A 20626-nucleotide genomic window follows, 5' to 3' on the forward strand; every position below is an offset into this window, starting at 1 on the left:
CGCCTCAAGGTTCCGTCCTCTGTCCACTACTTTCCATCTAGCCCTCGTGGGCTTACCCCATCAACTCGACGCCATCCCGCACCTTAATCACACGCGACATGCCAATGATATCACAATAGGGACAGACACGGACTCCATGGAAAACATTCAAGACTCACTTAAACAGGCCAGGGATGTCGTTAACAAATGTGCCTTATCAAACGGGCTTCAATGCTCACCAGAAAAATCTAAACTTATCATCCTTCCTAAACATACCCCTGCTTCACACACAAAACCCATTTGTATCCACCTCGATGGTCATAGCCTGTGGCCCAGCTACTCAAACCGGATTTTAGGCCTTATCATCCAAGACAACGCATAGAATGATCAAACTTTACTGAAACTTTCAAAGGCGTTTCACCGAGTCTCCAACATGCTTCGACACATTTCGAACTGCTGCCGGGGCATGAAGGAGAAAGTTGTTATTCGACTGATTCAAGCTTTATTGATTTAATAAGTAACGTATGTAAGTAAACCTCGCCCTACCCCCCCCCCCCCAAGTTACACGGAAACCATTGATCTATTAATCTGCAAATCTTTTAAACAAGTACTAAAGTTACCTATCAACACATCAACGGCCGCTCTCTTACAACTTGGCCTCCACAATACGGTATATCAGCTAATCGAAGGCCACCTATCAATCCAAGGGATCCGTTTAACGCAAACACCTGCAGGAGTAGCCCCCCTCAACAATCTCCATATCACATGACCGCAGTCTATTGCTCTCAGGCTCTCCCTGACCATTGGAGAATTCACATCCGTGTTCGCCCTTTATCAAAATTATGCACCCTGACATCCATCCCGCGCAGACTTTTTTTGCAAGGACACTCTTTCGTTCTTATCTTCGTCCCAAATGAACGCGCAGTCATTGATGAACAGCTTATCGAAGGAGAGAGAGACCTTGTCCTGGTTTTTTTTGTTTGGTTTAGCACTATCCTATAACTTCTTCCTAACATCTCGAATTCTTTGGCTGAAGTCTTCCCAGATTGAAATGTTTGTTCCTTTAAGTTTTTTGCAGCTTCTCAGTATGGGCATTTTCTTACTTGAATCCAAAAGTTTGAGGATTACCGGTCATGATTACCTGTCCCCGGTTGTCCTATATGGTGGATGCGCTCGATGGTGACCGGTTCCAGTTCGAGTTTACCTTTAATTATGTTGTCGTTAACGGCTGACTCGAGATCTTTGCTGGTCTCTCCCTCTTTTTCTGTTAAGCCGTACACAATGAGGTTCGACCTTCGGCTACGATTCTCAAGGTCATCCACGCGTTTTTCCAGTCTCTTTATGACCTCGTTTGTCGCCTCGATTGCATATTGCATGCAAGCATCGCTCTAGCTTTTGCTCAAGATTTTCAATCGCGTCCAGTTTTCTGTCGATGTCTGCTAGTCTTGTTTCTTTTATGTCGTTAATATCTTGTGCTATGGCTTTAAGTTGATCAAGGATTTGTTTCATTTCAGGGCCTGGGTTGGTCTCGACGTCCCCGCATAATAGGAGCAGCTTTCTGATTAACATGCAAACACCCGCGCACAAGAAAAGCCGTGGGCACGGCAGCACCAACAGAAATGGGTCACTAGATCGGTAGCACAGGCCGTAACGCCGTCTTACCTGTGCAATGAGAGTGAACTGGTAAGCGACCGTCATCGCGGCGGTGCGACCATGCCCAGTGGTCTCGGGGAGGGGCGGAAAGTCTTTTGTACTCTCGTAGGAGAGCGGCGCTGTGGACGTCGAGTGACACGGCCAGGCTTCCCAAGGGGCTCCCCTGAACCGGTCAGGGACGTCGAAGGTGGCAGTCGCGAGCCGATGCAGCGGTTGTGTCAGCGCAGGGGATCCCACGCGCCCGCTCTCCGTGTGTTGAAGCAGGCCGAGGCAAATCTGTGCAATGAGAGTGAACTTGTAAGCGACCGTCATCGCTGCGGTGCGACCGTGACCAGCGGTCTCGGGGAGGGGCGGAAGGTCTTTTGTACTCTCGTAGGAGAGCGGCACTGTCGACGTCGAGTGACATGGCCAGGCTTCCCAAGGGGCTCCCCTGAACCGGTCCGGGGCGTCGAAAGGTGGCAGTCTCGAGCCGATGCAGCGGTTGGGTCAGCGCAGGGGATCCCGCGCGCACGCTCTCCGTGTGTTGAAGCAGGCCGAGGCAAATCTGTGCAATGGGAGTGAACTGGTAAGCGACCGTCATTGCTGCGGTGCGACCGTGCGACCGTGCCCTTTTGACAGGCTTAAGAACATCCTGGCCTTGCCCTGCGCGGTAGCTTGATCTATACAATGGCACAGGCAATGCAATATCTGCAAGGTCTTGGTAAAGTTTTTTGCGCGTGACGCTGGATAAGTATTCAAGATTGAAGCGGGCTTGTAAAAAACTGGACTGCCAGAGCCACTTCACGGAAATATGATCTGGGTGCAACAAATGAAAAACACGCTGTCGAAACAATAAAATAAGGCAGTGACCTAGGTAGTTTCATCTGACACGCAGTGCGCAGAAAGGTTCCTGTACGTCCCGCTGAAACAAAAAACGATTGACGACCTGACGCAAAAACAAATGTGAGAGTAAAAGGCCTCCGAGGCGCACGCGCCGAAACGGGGTTCGTGCGGGTCGTTTGTTCCCATGTCGTCTCCCAAGTAAACACTCCAAAAACACGGTAGAGTGCCTGTATGTTCTTCCGCGAACAGTACAATACCTGTAGAACATACCATAGTTTACTCACAAAACACACATTGCACTCTGAGGCCCTCGCAAACATTGACAGACCAGTGCCTTTCCATTTTTCGGCCTTTTCGCGCAGCTCGACGGCTAGCCTGCGCCAGTATGGGTCACTATCACTGTAGTTTTCTAAAGGCGCTCCTATGTACTTCGCTGGCTTCGTCTGCAGCTGAAATACTCGAATAAATCCGGGGCCTTGTCCCAGTGGCCATGCCAAAAACCCTAACACTTTTGCCAATTAACGCCACTGGCACTATATTTGCAACACAACTTGAGGGTGTTTGAAGCAACGCTTATGGTACTTCTATCAACGCAAAAGAGTGCTATATCGTCAGCGTACGCTAAAATCCGCCCCTCGCATGACTCTAGGCGAAAGCAGTTGACGCGTTCACTCCGAACTATACTCACAAAAAACGTTACAATATATAGACAAAAAGCAGAGGAGACAACGGGCATCCTTCGCGCACGTCTCGTTTAACTTGAATGGATTTACTCGGCGTCTTATTGACTGCGAACTTTGTGGAGCACCCAGTATAGACCATGCGGACACCCTTGAGAATAACACCACCTACGTTGACGTGCTCTAACACTTCTAACAAACGTTTGTGTGACACCAGGTCAAAAGCCTTCTCCAAATCTATCTGTAGCATTGCTAGGGCACCTTGCAGGCTGTCACAACACTCGAGAACACCTCGAGCGGTGTAAATGTTAGCGACAGTTCACCGCCCTTTAATTCCGCATGTCTGGTGCGATCCCACATTGTCCTTTATGATGGTCTGCATTCGCCTGGCAAGAGCTTTCATTAAAATCATATAATCTACTTTAGTCAGGCTAGTTGGGCGATAGCCTGAAATTTGCTTCAACCTAGCCTCGTCCTCCGATTTCGGAATGAGCACCGTGTGGGATACCAGAAACGAAGGTGGAAGCGTCCCATGGTCATAAAACTCGGCAAATACCTTACATAGCACTGGACTAACATCATATTTGAAATTTTTATAGAAGGATGCGCTCAGACCATCAGGGCCCGGCGTTTCGCCTGGGCCCAACTCGTCTATAGTTTGCTTTACCTCATCTACAGTAATATCTATTTCCAGGTACTCGGAAGAATGTTTGTCCAAACAGGGCAGCAAGCGCATAAATTCTTCTTTAAATTTCTCCCTTTCGACGCCATGACGGGAAAACAACTTCTCGTAATAACTACAGAAAGCTTTCTGAATGTTTGACTGGTCGGTGTACAAGACTCCTTCACTTTCTATTTCGACTATAGCGTTTCTCCGGATCTAACTTTTTTTTCAGAACTGAAAGCTGTTTTGGTTGGTGCTTCCAGTAGCCGAAAGCGTTCCGCTCTCGGCCGTACCAGTGCTTCGTGGTATTGTTCCTTGTCAATAACCTCGCTTGGAGCATTCTAATGTCATCTTCAAACAATCTAGGCGACTTACACTCTTACTTTAAAAGCACATCCAGACTACTGCGAAGCAAGGCTTCCAGTCTCCTCTCCCCATTTTTCATGGCACCTGACCTTTCGAGCGCTTTCGTTTTAACTTGCTTTTTAAAGCTTTCCCATTTAAAAAAATAGTTCATTTCACCTCGAGTACAAAAGATCACCTGTGCGCATGCGTTGACCATGCCAAGGAATGCTTCATCTTGCAGCAGTTTGTTGTTTATCTTCCAGAGCCCCACAAGAAAAGGCATTTTGACGTTTTACCCCCTTTTCAAGTGTTACGGACACCAGGCAGTGATCGCTGACAGATACAAGAGTCACTTGGTAATCGTCACATTCAGGAACAAGATCTGATGACACATACACTTCGTCGAGACGTGAGTGACTGGTGCCCTGAAAGTGCGCGTAGCGAGAGGTGCTCATACTATCACCTACATCTGCCAGAACGAAGTCGGCGAATATCTCGTTTAAAACCCCCGTACTCGCATCTCTGGAATTTGTCAGGCTACTTTTATCTGTCGCGGAGCACACACAATTGCCGTCGCCTAAAAACACGAAGAGACGCTCGGTATTACACCAGGTTTTTAAATCTTCAAAAAAAAAAGTTCTTTCGGCTGCCTTTGTTCGACCATAAATACAAATTACACGCCATTTGTGTGAACAGAACTGAAAGTCGCAAACAACAAACCGCCCCGATTCCAACGCGGTAACGGTATTCAGGGTCGCCCAAGCTACGCCGTATTAACAGCGCAGAACCCGCGGAGAAACCCACGGCGTGTGAGACACAAACGTCACACCGCGACGCAAAGGGCCGTACCATACAGTCGGTCTGGTTCCCCTCTCAACCTTGGTTTCCTCCAAGGCCACGATGTCGATGTCCTCATCTGTCAGTAAACTATACAACTGATTCTGATGCCTCCGATAAGCAAGACCACTCGCATTAAGCGTGGCAAAGCGCTTACGTTTGCCTAAAACCATATAAAGATGAACAGATGAACCAGACCAACCACGCAGCAATTGCATTCACACCTTTGAAACAAGAGACACTTCCCATGTGCCCCAAACCCCCAAAACACAATACACAACACAAAACATTTCATGGACTAACAAGCACAAAAGAAACACCTCCTCCTCTCTAGAGGCCCCGTATTGGGCTACGACCCCGTGTCAGCACCAGAGAGTCAAACGGCTTACTCCCTCGCCTGTAACGGAGCGGAGTACCTTAGGACCACACAATATGCGTCCGCGTCCATCGTGCGCGTCCATCCGTGTGCACACCACAGTCAAGCGAAACTCAAGCGAAATTCGATTTTAGCCGTGAGTTGCAGTTCCATTTAAGGAATAATCAAGGTGCAACTCACGGCTCAAATCGAACGACGGTCGGGGCGTGAATCGGATGTCATTCGGGGCGCAGCTTGGATGTCGTTTCGAGTCCCCTTACTCCGTACACTCGCCATCGTCCACGGAGTGGATATGCTGCCATTTTGTTGGCATAAGAACAGATGTCACCTATAGGGATGCCTGTACCCCCTAATGGTCAACACAAAGTAACAAGTGCCACCCCACAGGGTGCCCTCATCACTTGTGCATCGATCAAGACATCGTCAAAAATGGTGGCTGAAAAGTTACCTGTCACCTTCGCCTTAACACAAACGAAGCGCCCAATCCTTATCCCGGATACCCAGATGCCTGCTGAAGCTTCTTAGCCGGGTGGGTGACCACTTCTACTTTAAAGTTACTGTCGCCACATCAACCCCGCCGGAAAGTTAACATCATCTGGACTTTTCGCCATTCGTCCCTGACGAGCAACAACTTTGCTCATCAGCAAGCCTGCGTACTTTCTATCCAGTATTGCGAATTCATTCCGCTTGTAACATATCAAGAGAAAACGCAATATTACCGGTGCAACAAACCACACTTTCCTCCCCCTCACCCTGTACTGTCCAAGGAAGAATTGTTACTCCGCTGACAGCAAACTAATATCTTTCCTCACCCCGTTCGCCTGCATCGTATGTTTCCTAGTTAATATTCTGCTGAAAGCCACTTCTGTGTTTAACCAGGAATTCTATCTCATATTAAAATACAGTGTGAGTGTGACCCCAAACTTTAGTCTCTCCGATCCCCTCTGCGCACTCCTGAGCTGTGGGAGAACCTGGTGTCCAGTGGCCATGTGGACGCCCAGCAACTCCTGGCATCTAGAGCGAAGGCTTTCGGCTCGCCGCGTAGATTTCCGGACAACATAACCACTGCCACTTCAGGAAGCTCAAATAAACGTTTTTTTTTCTCTTTTTCTCTCCCGACGACACCCGTTTGAGCCTTCGTTTTTAAGAACCGGACATTTCCGTGGTGTAGCAGACCGTCCGAGTGCATGCTGATGCCGATTGTCTCGCAGACCCGGAGCTGCGGCCACTGGTTTACTTCCTAGACGTACGCACGACCGCCGTGTCGAGGCTGTTCTGAACCGACATTTCATCATTTTGCCGGCCTCGTGGCGTCCCCTACGAAACGAAACGTCTCTCGGTCGCAGACGCAAGCTGCTCGTAGTTCCCACAGAACTTCGATACGATATTTGGCAGCCTTTTCATGACGAGGAAATGGCAAGTCACCTCGGCAACACACGTGATTTCACTACTATCCCGCGGTCACACTACCCGCAGAAACTATCTGGGGCCGTACGGCAATAGGTAAACAAGCGTCATGAATGCCAACGGCGTAAGACACCACTTTCCGAAGTCATCGAGCATAGCTGATACACATAGCGGAAGCACCACCGCGATGGCGAAAGCCATACCAGATGGTGCAGTTCAGTCCTAATGGGAATGTGCTTTGCAAAGGGTTTGGTTAGGCAAGGTCGCAAGTTGCTCCTTGCTCAGAAAGCACTGTGAGGTCCTTTCAGGGTGCGGCCTTTTTGGCCGGCTTTCCCTTCTTGGAGGCGGAAGCCGCTGCTTTCTTCCTTTGCGTCTTCGATGCAGCCTGCTTGCTTGAGGAGGAGACCGTCTTTCCCTTGGCGGGCGACTCCCTACCAGACGCCTTCCTCCGGGCGCCTCTGGCTGGAGCGGAGCGGGAAGGGCCACTGTCCGCTTTTTGCTCAAGGGCAGCTGCCGAGCTGCTCTCCGCCGCAGAGGTATCCGAGGGGGCATCGGAGAGACTCTCTCGTATTTGACCCTTGCCACTGAGGGGCTCTTCCCCTGGCCCAAAGCTGCCGCCACTGTCAGAGTCCCTGTCGCTGTGGCCGCCGGCGTCCCCAACTGTCTCGAAAGACAGGATGTGGTCGGCGTCCTCCAGTTCACTTTCGTCGCTCGCCGCAGCTCCTGCCTGTCCTGTATCTTTGTGAGGCACAGAAAAGACAGGCTTGACTCTGCGTCCTGAAGGCGACGGCTCGGTTTCCACCCGCCTATTTCTCGACGCCTTGTCTTGTTCGGCCTTTTCCATGTCGCTAAGTTTTTTCTGCAGCGCACTAAGGTCCTCTCGCCACAAGTCTTTAGGCGTCTTCTCCCTGAGTTCCTCTAAATCATGTTTTTTTTTGTTCAGTTTGCGGCGGAGGTTCCCTACGTTTTCGGTCGACAAATTCAGCATATTTGTCTTGAGTAAGTAGAGGTAAGGGCCAGCATCAAAACCTTCTTCGGTCATATCCCTTTCCTCGTCAACGTTACAACAGCTCGCCTGCTGCTTCTTCCACTCGCCCACCGGGTCAGGTGCATAGCCGCGATTCTTCAGGGCTCTAACCATGTCCTCCAGGGGCTGGTTGCCGATCGTCATGCCTTTTTTTAGCATTTCTTCCGTAAATCGCAGTTGGTTGTCCATTTTTTTGGTTTCGGCAGAGAGGAGGCCCACGTAATGCTCGTACCTTTTCTTGTACCTGCACAAACCGGGCCCCTGCTTCAGCGTTTGAAATCACAAAGCTTTTGAGCAACATGAACGCACTTAAGACCAAGCGGCTAGGAGTCCTCACTGGATATTTCTCTGAGGATAGCAGGCAAACCATATGCCGGCACCCTCAAGACAACAGGTCCTGTTCGTGCTGTTCTGAATGCCCCGCAAACGCACTTCTCCATATTTACATAAAACCAAAATATAGTGAAGAAGTACGGCTGTCTTAATGAAGTAATCATTACACAAGCTTGCAAATAACCTGTGGAAAGAAGTGCCGCGATCATACAAGCATCAGAAAAGCAGCGGTTTTCTGTGGCTGGCCGCTATTAGGGTACTGGAGGCTTGGGGACAGCTAGTGTTACCTAAAGCACCCGGCAAGTACAAGACAGAACTTTTTCTTAATTCCGGCACACAAATGTGTGTAATGAGCAAAACAGAGTAGCTGCCACGAAGGTTACTTCCTGTAAGGTATAAGCATCGTGCGTAAAGATGTGCGAACACCGAGTCTGCGCTCTATCGGCATTCCTAGTATTTCAGCTATCACCACAAGCCATTCCACTCATAGCTTCATACGTCTGGTGACAGAGACTTTTCGAGCCGTGCTTTAATTAGTCTGTGGTCGCGTAATGTGAAGGAATGTTCCTCTTTTGCTTCCTTTAACATCAAGCGCGGTACCATCTTTGTTAAAAACTACTCTATGTTATTGCAACAATGCAAATGTATCTAAGGGGAAATGCTTTGTCGTCCTGAATATTTTCATGTTTAAAAAAAACGGGTCCCTGTTGATTTTGGCGCTACGCTCTACAGAAAAAGCATGTTCCAGGCAAGGCGAAGTTAGACGGACACGTTTCCAGCTGCTGCGACGGCTCCCATGACGGCACGACGGTGGAGGGACGGATATACCATGCCAAATACATACTAGTATCAAATTCAGTGGTTCTCCTCTCTCGTGGCAGGAGCAGCTCAGTTGCAACACACAGAACGACTTGTACCACAATGATGGCGTAGAGCTTACGAGCATAACTCCTACTCTAGCTTTTGCATGAGAACACCCGCATTGTGTTCTTGCCACATGCACGACTACGGGAGCTCCTAGTGTGTCACCTCCACCGTCTGCTCGCTTGGAACCTGGTTCCACACCAAGTTTTAGCCCCCAAAAAACTCACTCGGCATACGTTCGCACGCCGGATCAAAAGAGAGTGGCCCACCCCGGCTAACAGAGAGAGTAGAGTGCTGTTACCCTGCGAGGCGGGTGGCATAAAACTCCTCCAGTATCTGGCTAGGGTTCCGGTAGGTAGTGAGCACCCCGTTGGAGTCGAAAAGTACCATTGATCTTGTGCTGAGCGTGGTCTGGAGCTTGAATACTTTGTGGAGTCCTTCGACCCGGGTCTGGCGGAGCTTCTCCTTGCTGAGCGTCACAACAAACCTTACGGTGGTGTCCGTGTGGTACTCCTGGTAGTCTTCGATTAGCCTGTCGCTGCTGTGTAGCAGTGGCTCGAGTACGCCCTCCTTGTAACATTGCGTCCAGGTCCGCAGCGGCAGTTCGGTGATTTCAATGGTTTTTTCGTCGAGAATCGACACCTCGCCGCTGATAACGAACTGGCTCTCGCTCACCTGCAGTGTGTGTGACAAGCAAAAAGGAAAAATCCACACTTCGTGAGGAAACGCAAATCCCATTCATTAGGCAATCGAGCTGCCATTCGACCTCCCGACATATGATGCCCGCAACGGAATTTCGGAGCGAAACAAGCAGGTAAAATGCTGGTTATAACAAAACGTGTCTACTCAGCGCGACAATGAACGTAGCTGCCAGGGGATAGACGCCTGACACAATAGATGGGACCCATCTCGATACACGATCACCGCTTAATGCTGTCCTGCGTTTCCATTCTGTGGACATTTTACCTAGCCCTTCGTTCATCTCTCTTCTTTCATGCCAGGTACTGTGCCTCTACATACTGCATTGTATATGTCCCTATTGAATCGGCAAACGACCAGAAAGTTCTCAATAAATACTTAACAGCTGTTATTAATTGGTGTGCCGACTGGAAAATGCGCCTCAATACAAAAAAGTGCCGCCAGATAACAATAACGCGCAAAAACTGTCCGTTTCAATGTGCTTACAAAACTGACAATATTAAACTGGAGGTTGTTAACGAGTTCAAATATTTGTGTGTAACCACAACTTCAAACTTCGCCTGGAATAACACATACACTCAGTGGCTAAGGCGTTGCGCTGCTGAGTACGAAGCCGTGGGTTCGATTCCCGGCCGCGGCGGCCGCTTTTCTGATGGTGGCGAAAAGCAAAAACGCCCGTGTGTACGAGATTTCGGCGCACGTAAAGATCCCCAGGTGGTCAAAATTAATCCGGAGCCCTCCACTAAGGCGCACCCCAACACCTGGGTTGCGTCGGCGCGTTAAACCCTACAAGCAATCAATCAATCAATCAATAAATCAATCAATCAATCAATCAATCAATCAATCAACACCTACAAAACATTACATCATCAGCGGTGCGCAGACCTTGGCTACTAAGGCACCGACTTAAGCACTGTACAATCAGAACGCAGACCGTTGCGTATACTACGCTGGTCCGCCCCTTGCTCGAATATGCAGACACTGTGTGGGACCCACACAAAGATGGTTTCAGCGATGTACAAAACAAAGCGTGCCGATTTATTCACAACGCATACAGCAGGCGAGTATCCGTGACAGAACTGCGCTGGCGTTCTGACCTACCAACACTAGAGTCCTGCCGCAGATTACATAGACCTAAATTATAACACAGCATAGTCAATGGTTATTGAAAGCTTGACTTCAATACCTACCTCGAATTAAACATGCCACGACCCACCCGGAAGAAGCACAACAAACCAATCCTCATGTCTTTCACGAGAACAAACGCGCACCGTCTTTCTTTTTTTTTCACGAAAACGACAGCAGAATGGAACACTTTGCCACGTGACGTTACTAACATATATAATCAAAATGTTTTTTAACGGCTATTCAAAATTGTGCATGACTGAAGTGCTAGTCTTGTTTCTCTTTTAGTTGAGCTGATGGTTCTGTTCAGCTACCTATTTCACGTGTTAGCTTGCAACCATGCCGGTAATGCACACTGCTCGTCTTTCTTCTTCTCCGCAGTGTTTTCCAGTATTTACAAGACAAATTCAGATTTATTTTTGTTCCACTTCCAGGACATTGCACGTAGTGCACTTTGCTTGTGTTTTGCATTAGACTAGTGTTGCCGGTTTCATTGTACGGTCATGTAGCCATTTGATTTGTAACGAGCACTACTGCCGCTTTGCGAATCGTGGACCATGTTACTGATTGCGTGTGCTTGTGTGTCGTACCAATCTGTAAGCTTACTGCATTACTGCTTTCGCGGGCCGTATAACTAGTCGCGTGTAAACTCTGTGTTCGTACTCTGCACTCTACCACTCCTGCCATGGCTGCCGAAGGGCGGCTGGCAGGATTGAATAAATTGAAGCGTGGTTTATTGGACCACTAACGAGCAGTTAGAGCTGCGGAGAAGCCGAGATTCTACGTGCTAAGCAAGCTAGGTCCGACGCGATACAAGATCGGCCCGTGCGCCAAGCGCTTCTTCTGCCTTCTCGTCGTCGAGCGTGTACCACACCGAATATCCCCAACAGGGAATTGTCCTTGCATAGACGACTGTGCCAATTGCTGAGATCGCGTCCATAATCAACGCTACAATGTTCGCCCCCGGTGGAAAAGGAGCCGTCCTGGCGACTCAAGGGGACGAGGAGACCACAGGATCGTAATACTCTTTCAGCCGGTTGGCGTGAACTATCTCGCGTCCACAGTGTCGACGGTCGGGTGCGGGCGCAACCGGTTCGATGAGGTAATTCACTGGTGATGTTTGCTTGACGACTCTGTAGGGTGCATGATATTTTGCAAAAAGCTTCGGTGAGAGACCGGGTGTAGGGCATAGCACCCAAAGCCAGACAAGTGAATCAGGCCTATAGGTGGAAGCCGCGGTGGAAGCGTCGAGATTATGCTTCTGGTGTTGCTGGTGTTCAGATGTGAGTGAGCGGGCGAGCTGACGGCACTCTTCGGCATGATTGACTACTTCCGAAATGGGTGCGAACTCGGTGTGATCTGGGCGATACGGCAAAATTGTGTCAAGGGTGCACGCCGGCTCCCGTCCGTAGAGCAGGAAAAAAGGTGAGAATCCCGTCGTCGTCTGCGTAGCCGTGTTGTAGGCGTACGTGACAAATGACGTATCACGTCCCAATCAGAATGGTCCGACGCCACGTATATCGAAAGCATATCACTCAAAGTGCGGTTAAATCGTTCTGTGAGTCCATTCGTTTGCGGGTGGTAAGACGACGTAGTTCGGTGAACAATTCGACATTCCCGCAGGAGGGCTTCGATGACTTCCGACAGGAAGACGCGACCTCGGTCACTGAGCAGCTCTCGAGGAGCACCATGGCGAAGTATGAAACGGCGTTAACAGGAAGGACGCGACGTCACGTGCCGTGGCAGTTGCTAGAGCAGCGGTTTCTGCATAGCGCGTAAGGTGATCCACTGCCACAATGACCCAGCGGTTGCCAGAAGCTGTGCACGGTAGGGGGCCATAAAGGTCTATCCCAATGCGATCGAACGGCATTTCGGGGCACGGCAATGGCTGTAGCGGACCCACCGCGGGAGCAGGAGGGGATTTGCGCCGCTGACAGTTGATGCATGACTGGATGTACTTGCGCACGAACGTGTACATTCCCCGCCAGTAATACCGTAGGCGAAGGCGCTGATAGGTTTTTAACACACCGGCGTGAGCGCAGCTGGGATCAGCGTGGAAGGATGCGCATATGGCCGTGCGCGAATGGCGAGGTATTACCAGTAACCATTTGCGACCTCCTGATAGGTAGTTGCGCCTGAAGAGCATTTCGTCGCGGAGTGCAAAGTGGGCAGGTTGTCGGCGCAGCACACGCGATTCTGGAGCAGAGGACACATCAGAGAGGAAGTCAATAAGCGAAGCAATCCAGGGGTCCTTGCGCTGCTCACCTGGCATGTCCGTGATGTCGAGGGACGACAGGCCAGCATCAACAGAAACGGAGCACGATTCTTCCGCCGGTAGGGGGGAGCGAGACAGAGCGTCAGCGTCTGAATGCTTCCGGCCGGAACGGTACAGCACACGGATGTCATGAAGTCGCAGAGCCCAGCGACCAAGACCGCCAGACGGGTCTTTGAGCGACGACAACCAGCACAATGCGTGATGGTCCGTCACAACGTCAAAAGGACGGCCGTACAAATATGGTCGAAATTTTGTAAGCGCCCATACGATTGGCAAGCACTCCTTTTCCGTGACCGAATAATTTAACTCAGCTTTTGTGAGCGTACGACTGGCATAAGCGACGACATAATCGTCAAAACCAGCTTTTCGTTGGGCAAGGACTGCACCGATTCCGGCGCCGCTGGCATCCGTGTGGATTTCTGCTGGCGCAGTCGGGTCAAAGTGTCGCAGAATAGGCGGGGAAGTAAGGAGTCGCCGTAACTTTGCGAAGGCTTCATCGCAATCCCTCGACAAAGCGCCAATACCGCTTTCCTTGCCGAGAAGCGCCGTCAAGGGCGCAAATATGGCGGCAAAGTTGCGAATGAAGCAGCGGAAATCTGAAGATAGTCCAATAAAGCTCCGTAGGGCCTTCATGGTGGTCGGTTTAGGGAACTCGGCGACCGCGCGATGTTTGGTGGCGTCGGGAAGAATTCCCTCCTTCGACACAACGTGGCCCAGTATGGTCAACTTTCGCGCCGCAAAGTGGCATTTCTTCATGTTGAGTTGCAATCTGGCATTGGCAAGGCAAGTCAAAACCTGCTCCAGGAGCCTCAAGTGAGTGTCGAATTCGGGAGAAAAAACGACTATGTCATCGAGATAACAGAGACACGTTTTCCACTTCAGGCCACGCAAAATGGTGTCCATCATCCTCTCGAACGTGGCAGGAGCGTTGCACAGGCCAAACGGCATAACGTTCAATTCATACAGGCCGTCAGTAGTGATGAACGCGGTTTTCGCGCGATCGGCCTCCGCCATGGGTACCTGCCAATATCCAGACCGCAGATCAAGGGAAAAAGGGAAGGGGTACCTGCCTACCCCGCACCTCCACCAAACTGAAGCGTGGTTTATTGGACCACTAACGAGCAGTTAGAGCTGCGGAGAAGCCGAGATTCTAGGTGCTAAGCAAGCAAGGTCCGACGCGATACAGGATCGGCCCGTGCGCCAAGCGCTTCTTCTGCCTTCTCGTCGTCGAGCGTGTACCACACCGAATATCCCCAAAGGGGAATTGTCCATGCATAGACGACTGTGCTAATTGCTGATATCCGATCCATAATCAACGCTACAAAATAAATAAATAAATAAATAAATAAATAAATAAATAAATAAATAAATAAATAAATAAATAAATAAATAAATAAAAAGCTGAACTGAAAGGGAATTCAAATGAAAAACTTCACGGCTGTTTTCTCGCCTGCAATATCACACGCTAAATCAACAGCTGACGCGTGCATTTACATGCGTGCACAAACCTACACAACACGTCGGTGCAGGTATCACCAACATAAGCATCAAATAACGCGTCCACCTATGATTCCCCTTAGAAGAGCACATTGGTGATAGAATGCTCATCGATAGCTGTTCTTCAGGTAGGTCACCACCTTCGAAACAAATTTGCAATTTTTGTCAAAACGTTGCAATTATACTTTTTACTTGTAAAGATTATATAGTTCGGAACTGTTGATATTGCTAAAAATGCATAATAAAAATTTATATAAATATAAATATGCGAAAATATACATGTTGTGCAAAACAGTAATAACTAGAAAACGGTCGGTGCAATTCAACTAAGACTTGGGAGGAACGTAATGAGGACAATAACCTGTGTATCAACCTCCATGATCTTCGAATCTTTAAGCCAAGTTGCGTAATCAATGAAAGACTGAAAATTTCGGTATACGGCCGGATTGGTTTTCAGAAAATTGGCCATAGTATAAAAACTTGTCAATTGTTTTCGGTCATTGAGCTTGACTTCGTAGGTTTGTATATAAAAAAACACCACGCAGAAGTTCATACGAATATGTTGATTAGAAATAATGTTATCACCGTTCGCGTAGCTGTGTGGTACAAAAAATCAAGATTTGAGAAGAATGCTTTAAAGGTTTAGACCAATTGCACATGTAATAAAAAAACAGTAAATGTGCCTAAAGTTCTCAACGTCCATACCGTGGGCACTCCATTGAAGCGGCAGGATCTCCTTTTGAGCGAGCTCAAGAGCACATCCTTTTTTTCTTGCCTGTTTTGTGTCTCCGGCTGACTCACGCGCGGCCTTCCTCTTATATGAGAGCTACCAATCAGGCGCGCCATCCCCGCACTATGCCTACAACTGCATACTATAAAGTATTATAACTGTTTCCTTGAATGGCTACAACTAAAACCGCGAGCCCAAAATGGTGTACAAGAAAGCACAGACAACCAGATGCAACCGCAAAGGCGCGCAGTGTAAACCACATAGTGGCAATGGGGCCCACGGCGCTCTTGTGAAAAATTTGAAAAATATCTAAAATAAAGTGTCCCACGTCACAGAAAATGCGCCCAAAAGCTTAAAAAACTACCTAAACGAATTAGCATTACGTAATTGCGTATTTTTAGCAATTATAATTAGCTTTACGTAATTAAGCATTACGTAATTAGCAGCACTACACTCTCATTGCAACGGCAAGCACCACGACCACCTGCAAAAGAACCCTGCGACTCCGCTGACAGCGCCCTTTTCAGCGCGATAAGTTTCCGAGGATAACTCTCGCCTGAACTCTTCTTTTGTCCCCCCAGTGCAACACCGAAAGCACCCACCTGGTCGATTGATCCCCGGAAGTTTTTATACCATGGCTTCAGCTCGGGGGCCTCCTCTCCGGCCAGCATCAGGAGGAGGCTTTTGATGATGTCATGCGGGTTGTAGTTGGGCACTCTGGTACTCCACCCGGTGCCGATGCCCTCGGCCCCGTTCACTAGCACCAGAGGTATCACCGGTAAAAAATATTCAGGTTCAATCTGACGGTTGTCCTCGTGGGCATATTTCAAAATGGTGTCGTCAAGTTCTGGAAAAACCAGCCGCGCCAGAGGGGACAGAGCCGTGTATATGTAGCGTGGACTTGCGGCATCTTTTCCGCCCTGGGTGAGGGAGAACAAAATTTTAGGGTGGCTTCCTCTTGCAAGGGTAGAAACACGAGGAACCTGAAAGTAGGTGACCCATTCATCGATATGCGCCCTGAAACCCTTTGCGATATTCTGCTCCCCGCGGCAGACTGGACTGAACAATGAGTTCAAGAGCCCCAGTGTAGTTGCACACGAACAGGATATTCTTCCTTGTATTTACGCGCTATCATGTAGCGTGAAAAACGTTACCACACAAACACCACACTAAAAATCATTATAGAAATTTTGACATCTTTGAAGGAAAGGACCAAACGTTGAAGTTTAGTTGTGTTCCCGGGCGAGACCCGATGTATTTGCTTGTCTGAATGGCTGCTATCCGGCACAAGAGCATTGGAAGCTTCGTCCCATGAGTAATGAATTTAGTCAATGAAGGCGGGGTGCTATCGAAGCCTCACCACTCAATCGTTTGCACGAATTCTTTCTGAAGAAGCCAACATGTTTTTTTCGGATGGCTGTTACTCTCGGAGAGAAATCTTCAGTAATATAAAAATCACAACCTTTGAGTTGCGACACGCTAGACATTATTGCAGTTTTCCCTATAAAATCTAGCACCTTCAAAATGACGGGCGTGCGGTTCCTTCTGGTTTCCTACCGAGTCTATGGCAGCGTTCTAAAAGTGGGCAATCAATCTGCAATTTAGTTATTGTAAACTCTCAAACACTGTGCATTAAGCTGGCGCCATCTGCGCCGAGTCTTCTTCTAAACCATGGATAATAATTTTGTCCCGACGGGAACGATTATCCAGATCGTAGTGTTTTTCAGTAAGCTTGCCCAGTCTTTTATTCAGCAACGTAACTTATGAACGCATTTCGGAATATACGGAAGCTTCGGATGTCAAAGCGAATAACACGACATTTGACACCGCATCGGTGCCAACAAACGTATCATAAATCTTCAAACACATTTTCACAATATTTCAAGTTTCGAAAGTACAAATGCGCAGGTTCACTACACAGCAGAACAGGCACGTAGGCAGGAGGGGGCCCAGGGGGGCCGGGCCACCACCCTAAATTCGTCCAGTCGGCCTTTAAGGCCAGAGAATAGAGGCGAGAGTACTAGTAGCGGCACGCGCATTGGAACAAATGGAAAACAAACGATGGTCAAGGAACTCACCAAGAACAGCTAACCAAGAACCTTTATTTTAGCACTTAGCACTAGCATTAGTGCTAGCATTTTAGCATTAGCACTTCAATTCCGAAAGCACAGCAACGCTCGCCGAGGAATTCAGCGTCCGGCCACCCCAATCGGGTGGTGCACGAAAGCCCACGATTTCAAAAGCCACGTGTCGATTTCGCCGCGCCGGTAGCCCAACTCGTTATGCCCCGTTTTGGAAAGCCCCGTACTCATAAGCTTCCAACACATTTGCCCTTGTGCCGATTGCCCCGCGCCGGAAGACCCGCTCTTAACTCCGGTACTCATGATTTAAGCCCACAGTTGTATACATTTTTTTGCTACGTAATTTTAGCGCTAAAATGCTATATTTTTTGAAGCTCGCTTTCATGTTTTCAATCGATTTGAGTCGTAGTGACTCATGATATCCTGAAGCCGCCTGTCGCACTCCACGGGTACTTTTTTTTACACTCTCCATTAGGCCGTGCCGACCCCTGCTTGTGCGGGCTTCTCTGCCATAAGTGATTGCTTCAGTTTTTTTGCGCCTAAAGAGGTACAGGTGGTAGAGCGCTGCAAATGACGTCGGTATCGGTGAAGATGAATCAATTTATGGCCAGTATGCTTTGCAGCAGAACGCCGAAAATTCCAAATGAGCACTGCTTTTGCAGAGAACACTGAAACGAGAGGCTTTCCAACTTTCAAAAGGGTCCGGCGTGGTGAAGCAGGTGTCACCACACAGCAATGCACACGAACGCAGAATGCCAAAATCTTACAAGTTCTCCGTAATACCGTTAGAAAGCGACAAGTTCCTTTCCCCAAGCAATTGCGCACAATCACGCCGCTGTTTCGCATGCTCAAGAAAATTGAAAAAAATTTTACTTTCGCTGATTTTTCAAATAAAGATACTAATGAAAATAAGTCGTCAGAGATAAAAAAAATAATCAACCATACTATTCTTTAAAACTACGCTTATTTCGGCTATTATCCCGCAACTAAATAAGACTATTTTGTAAGGCCGCATAACTTTCCACAGACTTAAAATAACGCGGAATTAAGAGCAAGATCATGTTGTTGCGACTGCGGGGTATCGTGGTCGAAGTGGACGAGGTTGGTGTCGTGCCGGGGCAGCCACCAGGACCAAGTCGATCAAGAAAGAAAGCGTTATACAGTCTAGTCCACTTATAACAATATCCAAGTGCCAAGAAAATCCCATCGTTATAACCGATAATCGTTATAAGCGGGTCGAGAAAAAAAAAGCTACAAGAGAGATCAAAACATTTTATTAGCATGCAAGTGAGGTAGTGCAACTACTCGTTTGCAGAAAAGCCATAGTCAGTCAGCTTTGACTGCTTCACGCGAAGCTGACGCACATCTTTTTCGAGAGCATCTAATTGCTCCACATAGCTGAGCGGGAGGTCCTTCGCGAAAATGAAGTCCCGTAGGCACTGTATCATTCGTTGGGCCTCGTGCGATGACGGTACCTGGGTAGGCTGCTTAGCCGCGTCGTCGTCGTCGTCGCTTTCACCGCTGTCCGCTGCACCACGCACACTCGCAACGATCGCCTCGTCACTGAGGCACTCGGACGTTTCCACACCATCGTCGGCATGGAGAAAATCGTCGAGACCCGACGCATCTCCGTGAAGCGCCGACCATAAGAAAAGCTGCTTCTCCTCTCGCTTGGCGCAGTCGACTCGTTTTCTGAGGACTGGACGGGATGCAAGGCGCGTCGCGTGCTGTCGGCGCCGAGTGCCGGCGCCAGCGCCGGCGGCAGCTCGCATTTTCGGCGCGCGCGGTAAGCGGATTCAATCGCTATATCCGATATCGCGGCTCGGGAGCATCGTAATAAGCGGGTTATTTTACCATAGAAAGCATACAAAATTGGACGGTGCAATCGTTGGCCATCGTTATATCCGATATATTGTTATAAGCGGTATCGTTATAAGTGGATTCGACTGTACTAGTATTTATATTTTCAGGGCCTGAGTGAACAGGCATTGCGTTCCTCGTGGCGGAAGATTAAATAGACTTTGTTCGGTCCACCCCTGTTCTCCCTGTCTCCACGCAATGGTCAGGAGGCACCAATGAGGAAAACGTCCGAAGAGTTCAAAATGCACCCACGCGCGCGCACACGCACACCGAGAGGGCATCTTTCCCCCTCTCGTAGCTGAAAGTCTGTCGCCTCCGGTGGCGCTTTCTGCCGAAGGTCGACGTCCCCGCGACCACCAATGTCGAAGTCCCGGAAAAGCAGTTCCCGCATTCCCTTGCTCTGGAACTCGTTGAACAACAGCTTCTCGGGCGTCGGCCACATGCCGCCAATGAGGGAAACCGTCAGCACGCAGCTCGCCGACGAAAGCGAGATGCCGCCCACGGCTTTTGTCATCACCTACGGTCGTGAGGGCCGCATTCCGCCCGCCGAGGGTAGGGGTGCTCCAAGTCGCCGACAAGCGGATTAGCCACCGCAGCACGGATCGCCGCCGTGCAGTGGTGGCAACTAAGGGAGTATGGCAACTAAGTGCCTTGTTTGACTGATAGCTGCGCGGCGTGAGAACACGCATGCGTGCGTACGGCTTTGCTTTGCCGCAGACGCAGAGTTTTTCCGCGACCTGACGGCGGAAGCTAACCGAAAGCTAGGAAAAGGGGATTTCTGTATGGAAAGCGACGTCTTGACGACCCATTAACCCTTTCGACCCCGCTGGCGCCTCTGCGAACCCCACCACCTTTCGACCGCTGCCTGTGTCGTCGGGCGAGCGTCTGCGTGGCGGAAGGAGTAAACAGGAATGAGCGGATATGCGGCTCCCCAGTAAGTGTACACGGGCGGCGTCGTCTCCTCTTACTTTGGGCATGCGACCGCCCAAGTACGGCGGTGACATCGCGACTGATTTCATCTTTAGTGGATGCACAACATGCCAAAGGAAGAAAAGTGCGAGATTAGTTATCAGCTGAGTGACTCCGTTGAATGCCGCGCCGCTGGGACGCGCCTTCGGCGCCCGGAGGTCCGTTTCAGCCGCGAGTTGGCGCGAGCTGTTCATACCTCTCCAAGTAGGACCCCCCGCTATCCACAGTTTGCATTCGACGAACGGACTGGCTGGGGTCCGCCGAAGAGGGAGAAGGGAGGGCGACTCCTCGGCGCTCCTTCCCAGGTATGTATATAGGGGCATGTTCGCCGCGGGCTGGCACAGCGAGTCATGATTCAGCCGATTCAGTACCTCTGTTCGGCTCTCCTTCATACCAAGCAAAT

General features: G+C 49.5%; 1 protein-coding gene across 1 annotated transcript in view; it reads right to left on the reverse strand.

Annotated features, from left to right (window-relative positions):
• Nucleotides 1-7067: 7067 nt before the first annotated feature.
• The window catches only part of LOC144159871 (DNA topoisomerase 2-alpha-like), a 68010-nt gene continuing 54451 nt past the window's right edge, over nucleotides 7068-20626 (reverse strand). Inside the window, exons 8-10 of the mRNA XM_077691532.1 lie at nucleotides 15916-16233; nucleotides 9289-9662; nucleotides 7068-8034 (exon numbers count right to left, since the gene is read on the reverse strand). Coding sequence (XP_077547658.1) covers nucleotides 7068-8034; nucleotides 9289-9662; nucleotides 15916-16233 — 1659 coding nt within the window. The remainder of the gene's footprint in view (nucleotides 8035-9288; nucleotides 9663-15915; nucleotides 16234-20626) is intronic.

Source organism: Haemaphysalis longicornis, unplaced genomic scaffold, assembly GCF_048455015.1.
Source record: "Haemaphysalis longicornis isolate Haplotype H1 unplaced genomic scaffold, Haemaphysalis longicornis Haplotype H1 scaffold_10, whole genome shotgun sequence".
Taxonomy (NCBI): Eukaryota; Metazoa; Arthropoda; class Arachnida; order Ixodida; family Ixodidae; genus Haemaphysalis; species Haemaphysalis longicornis.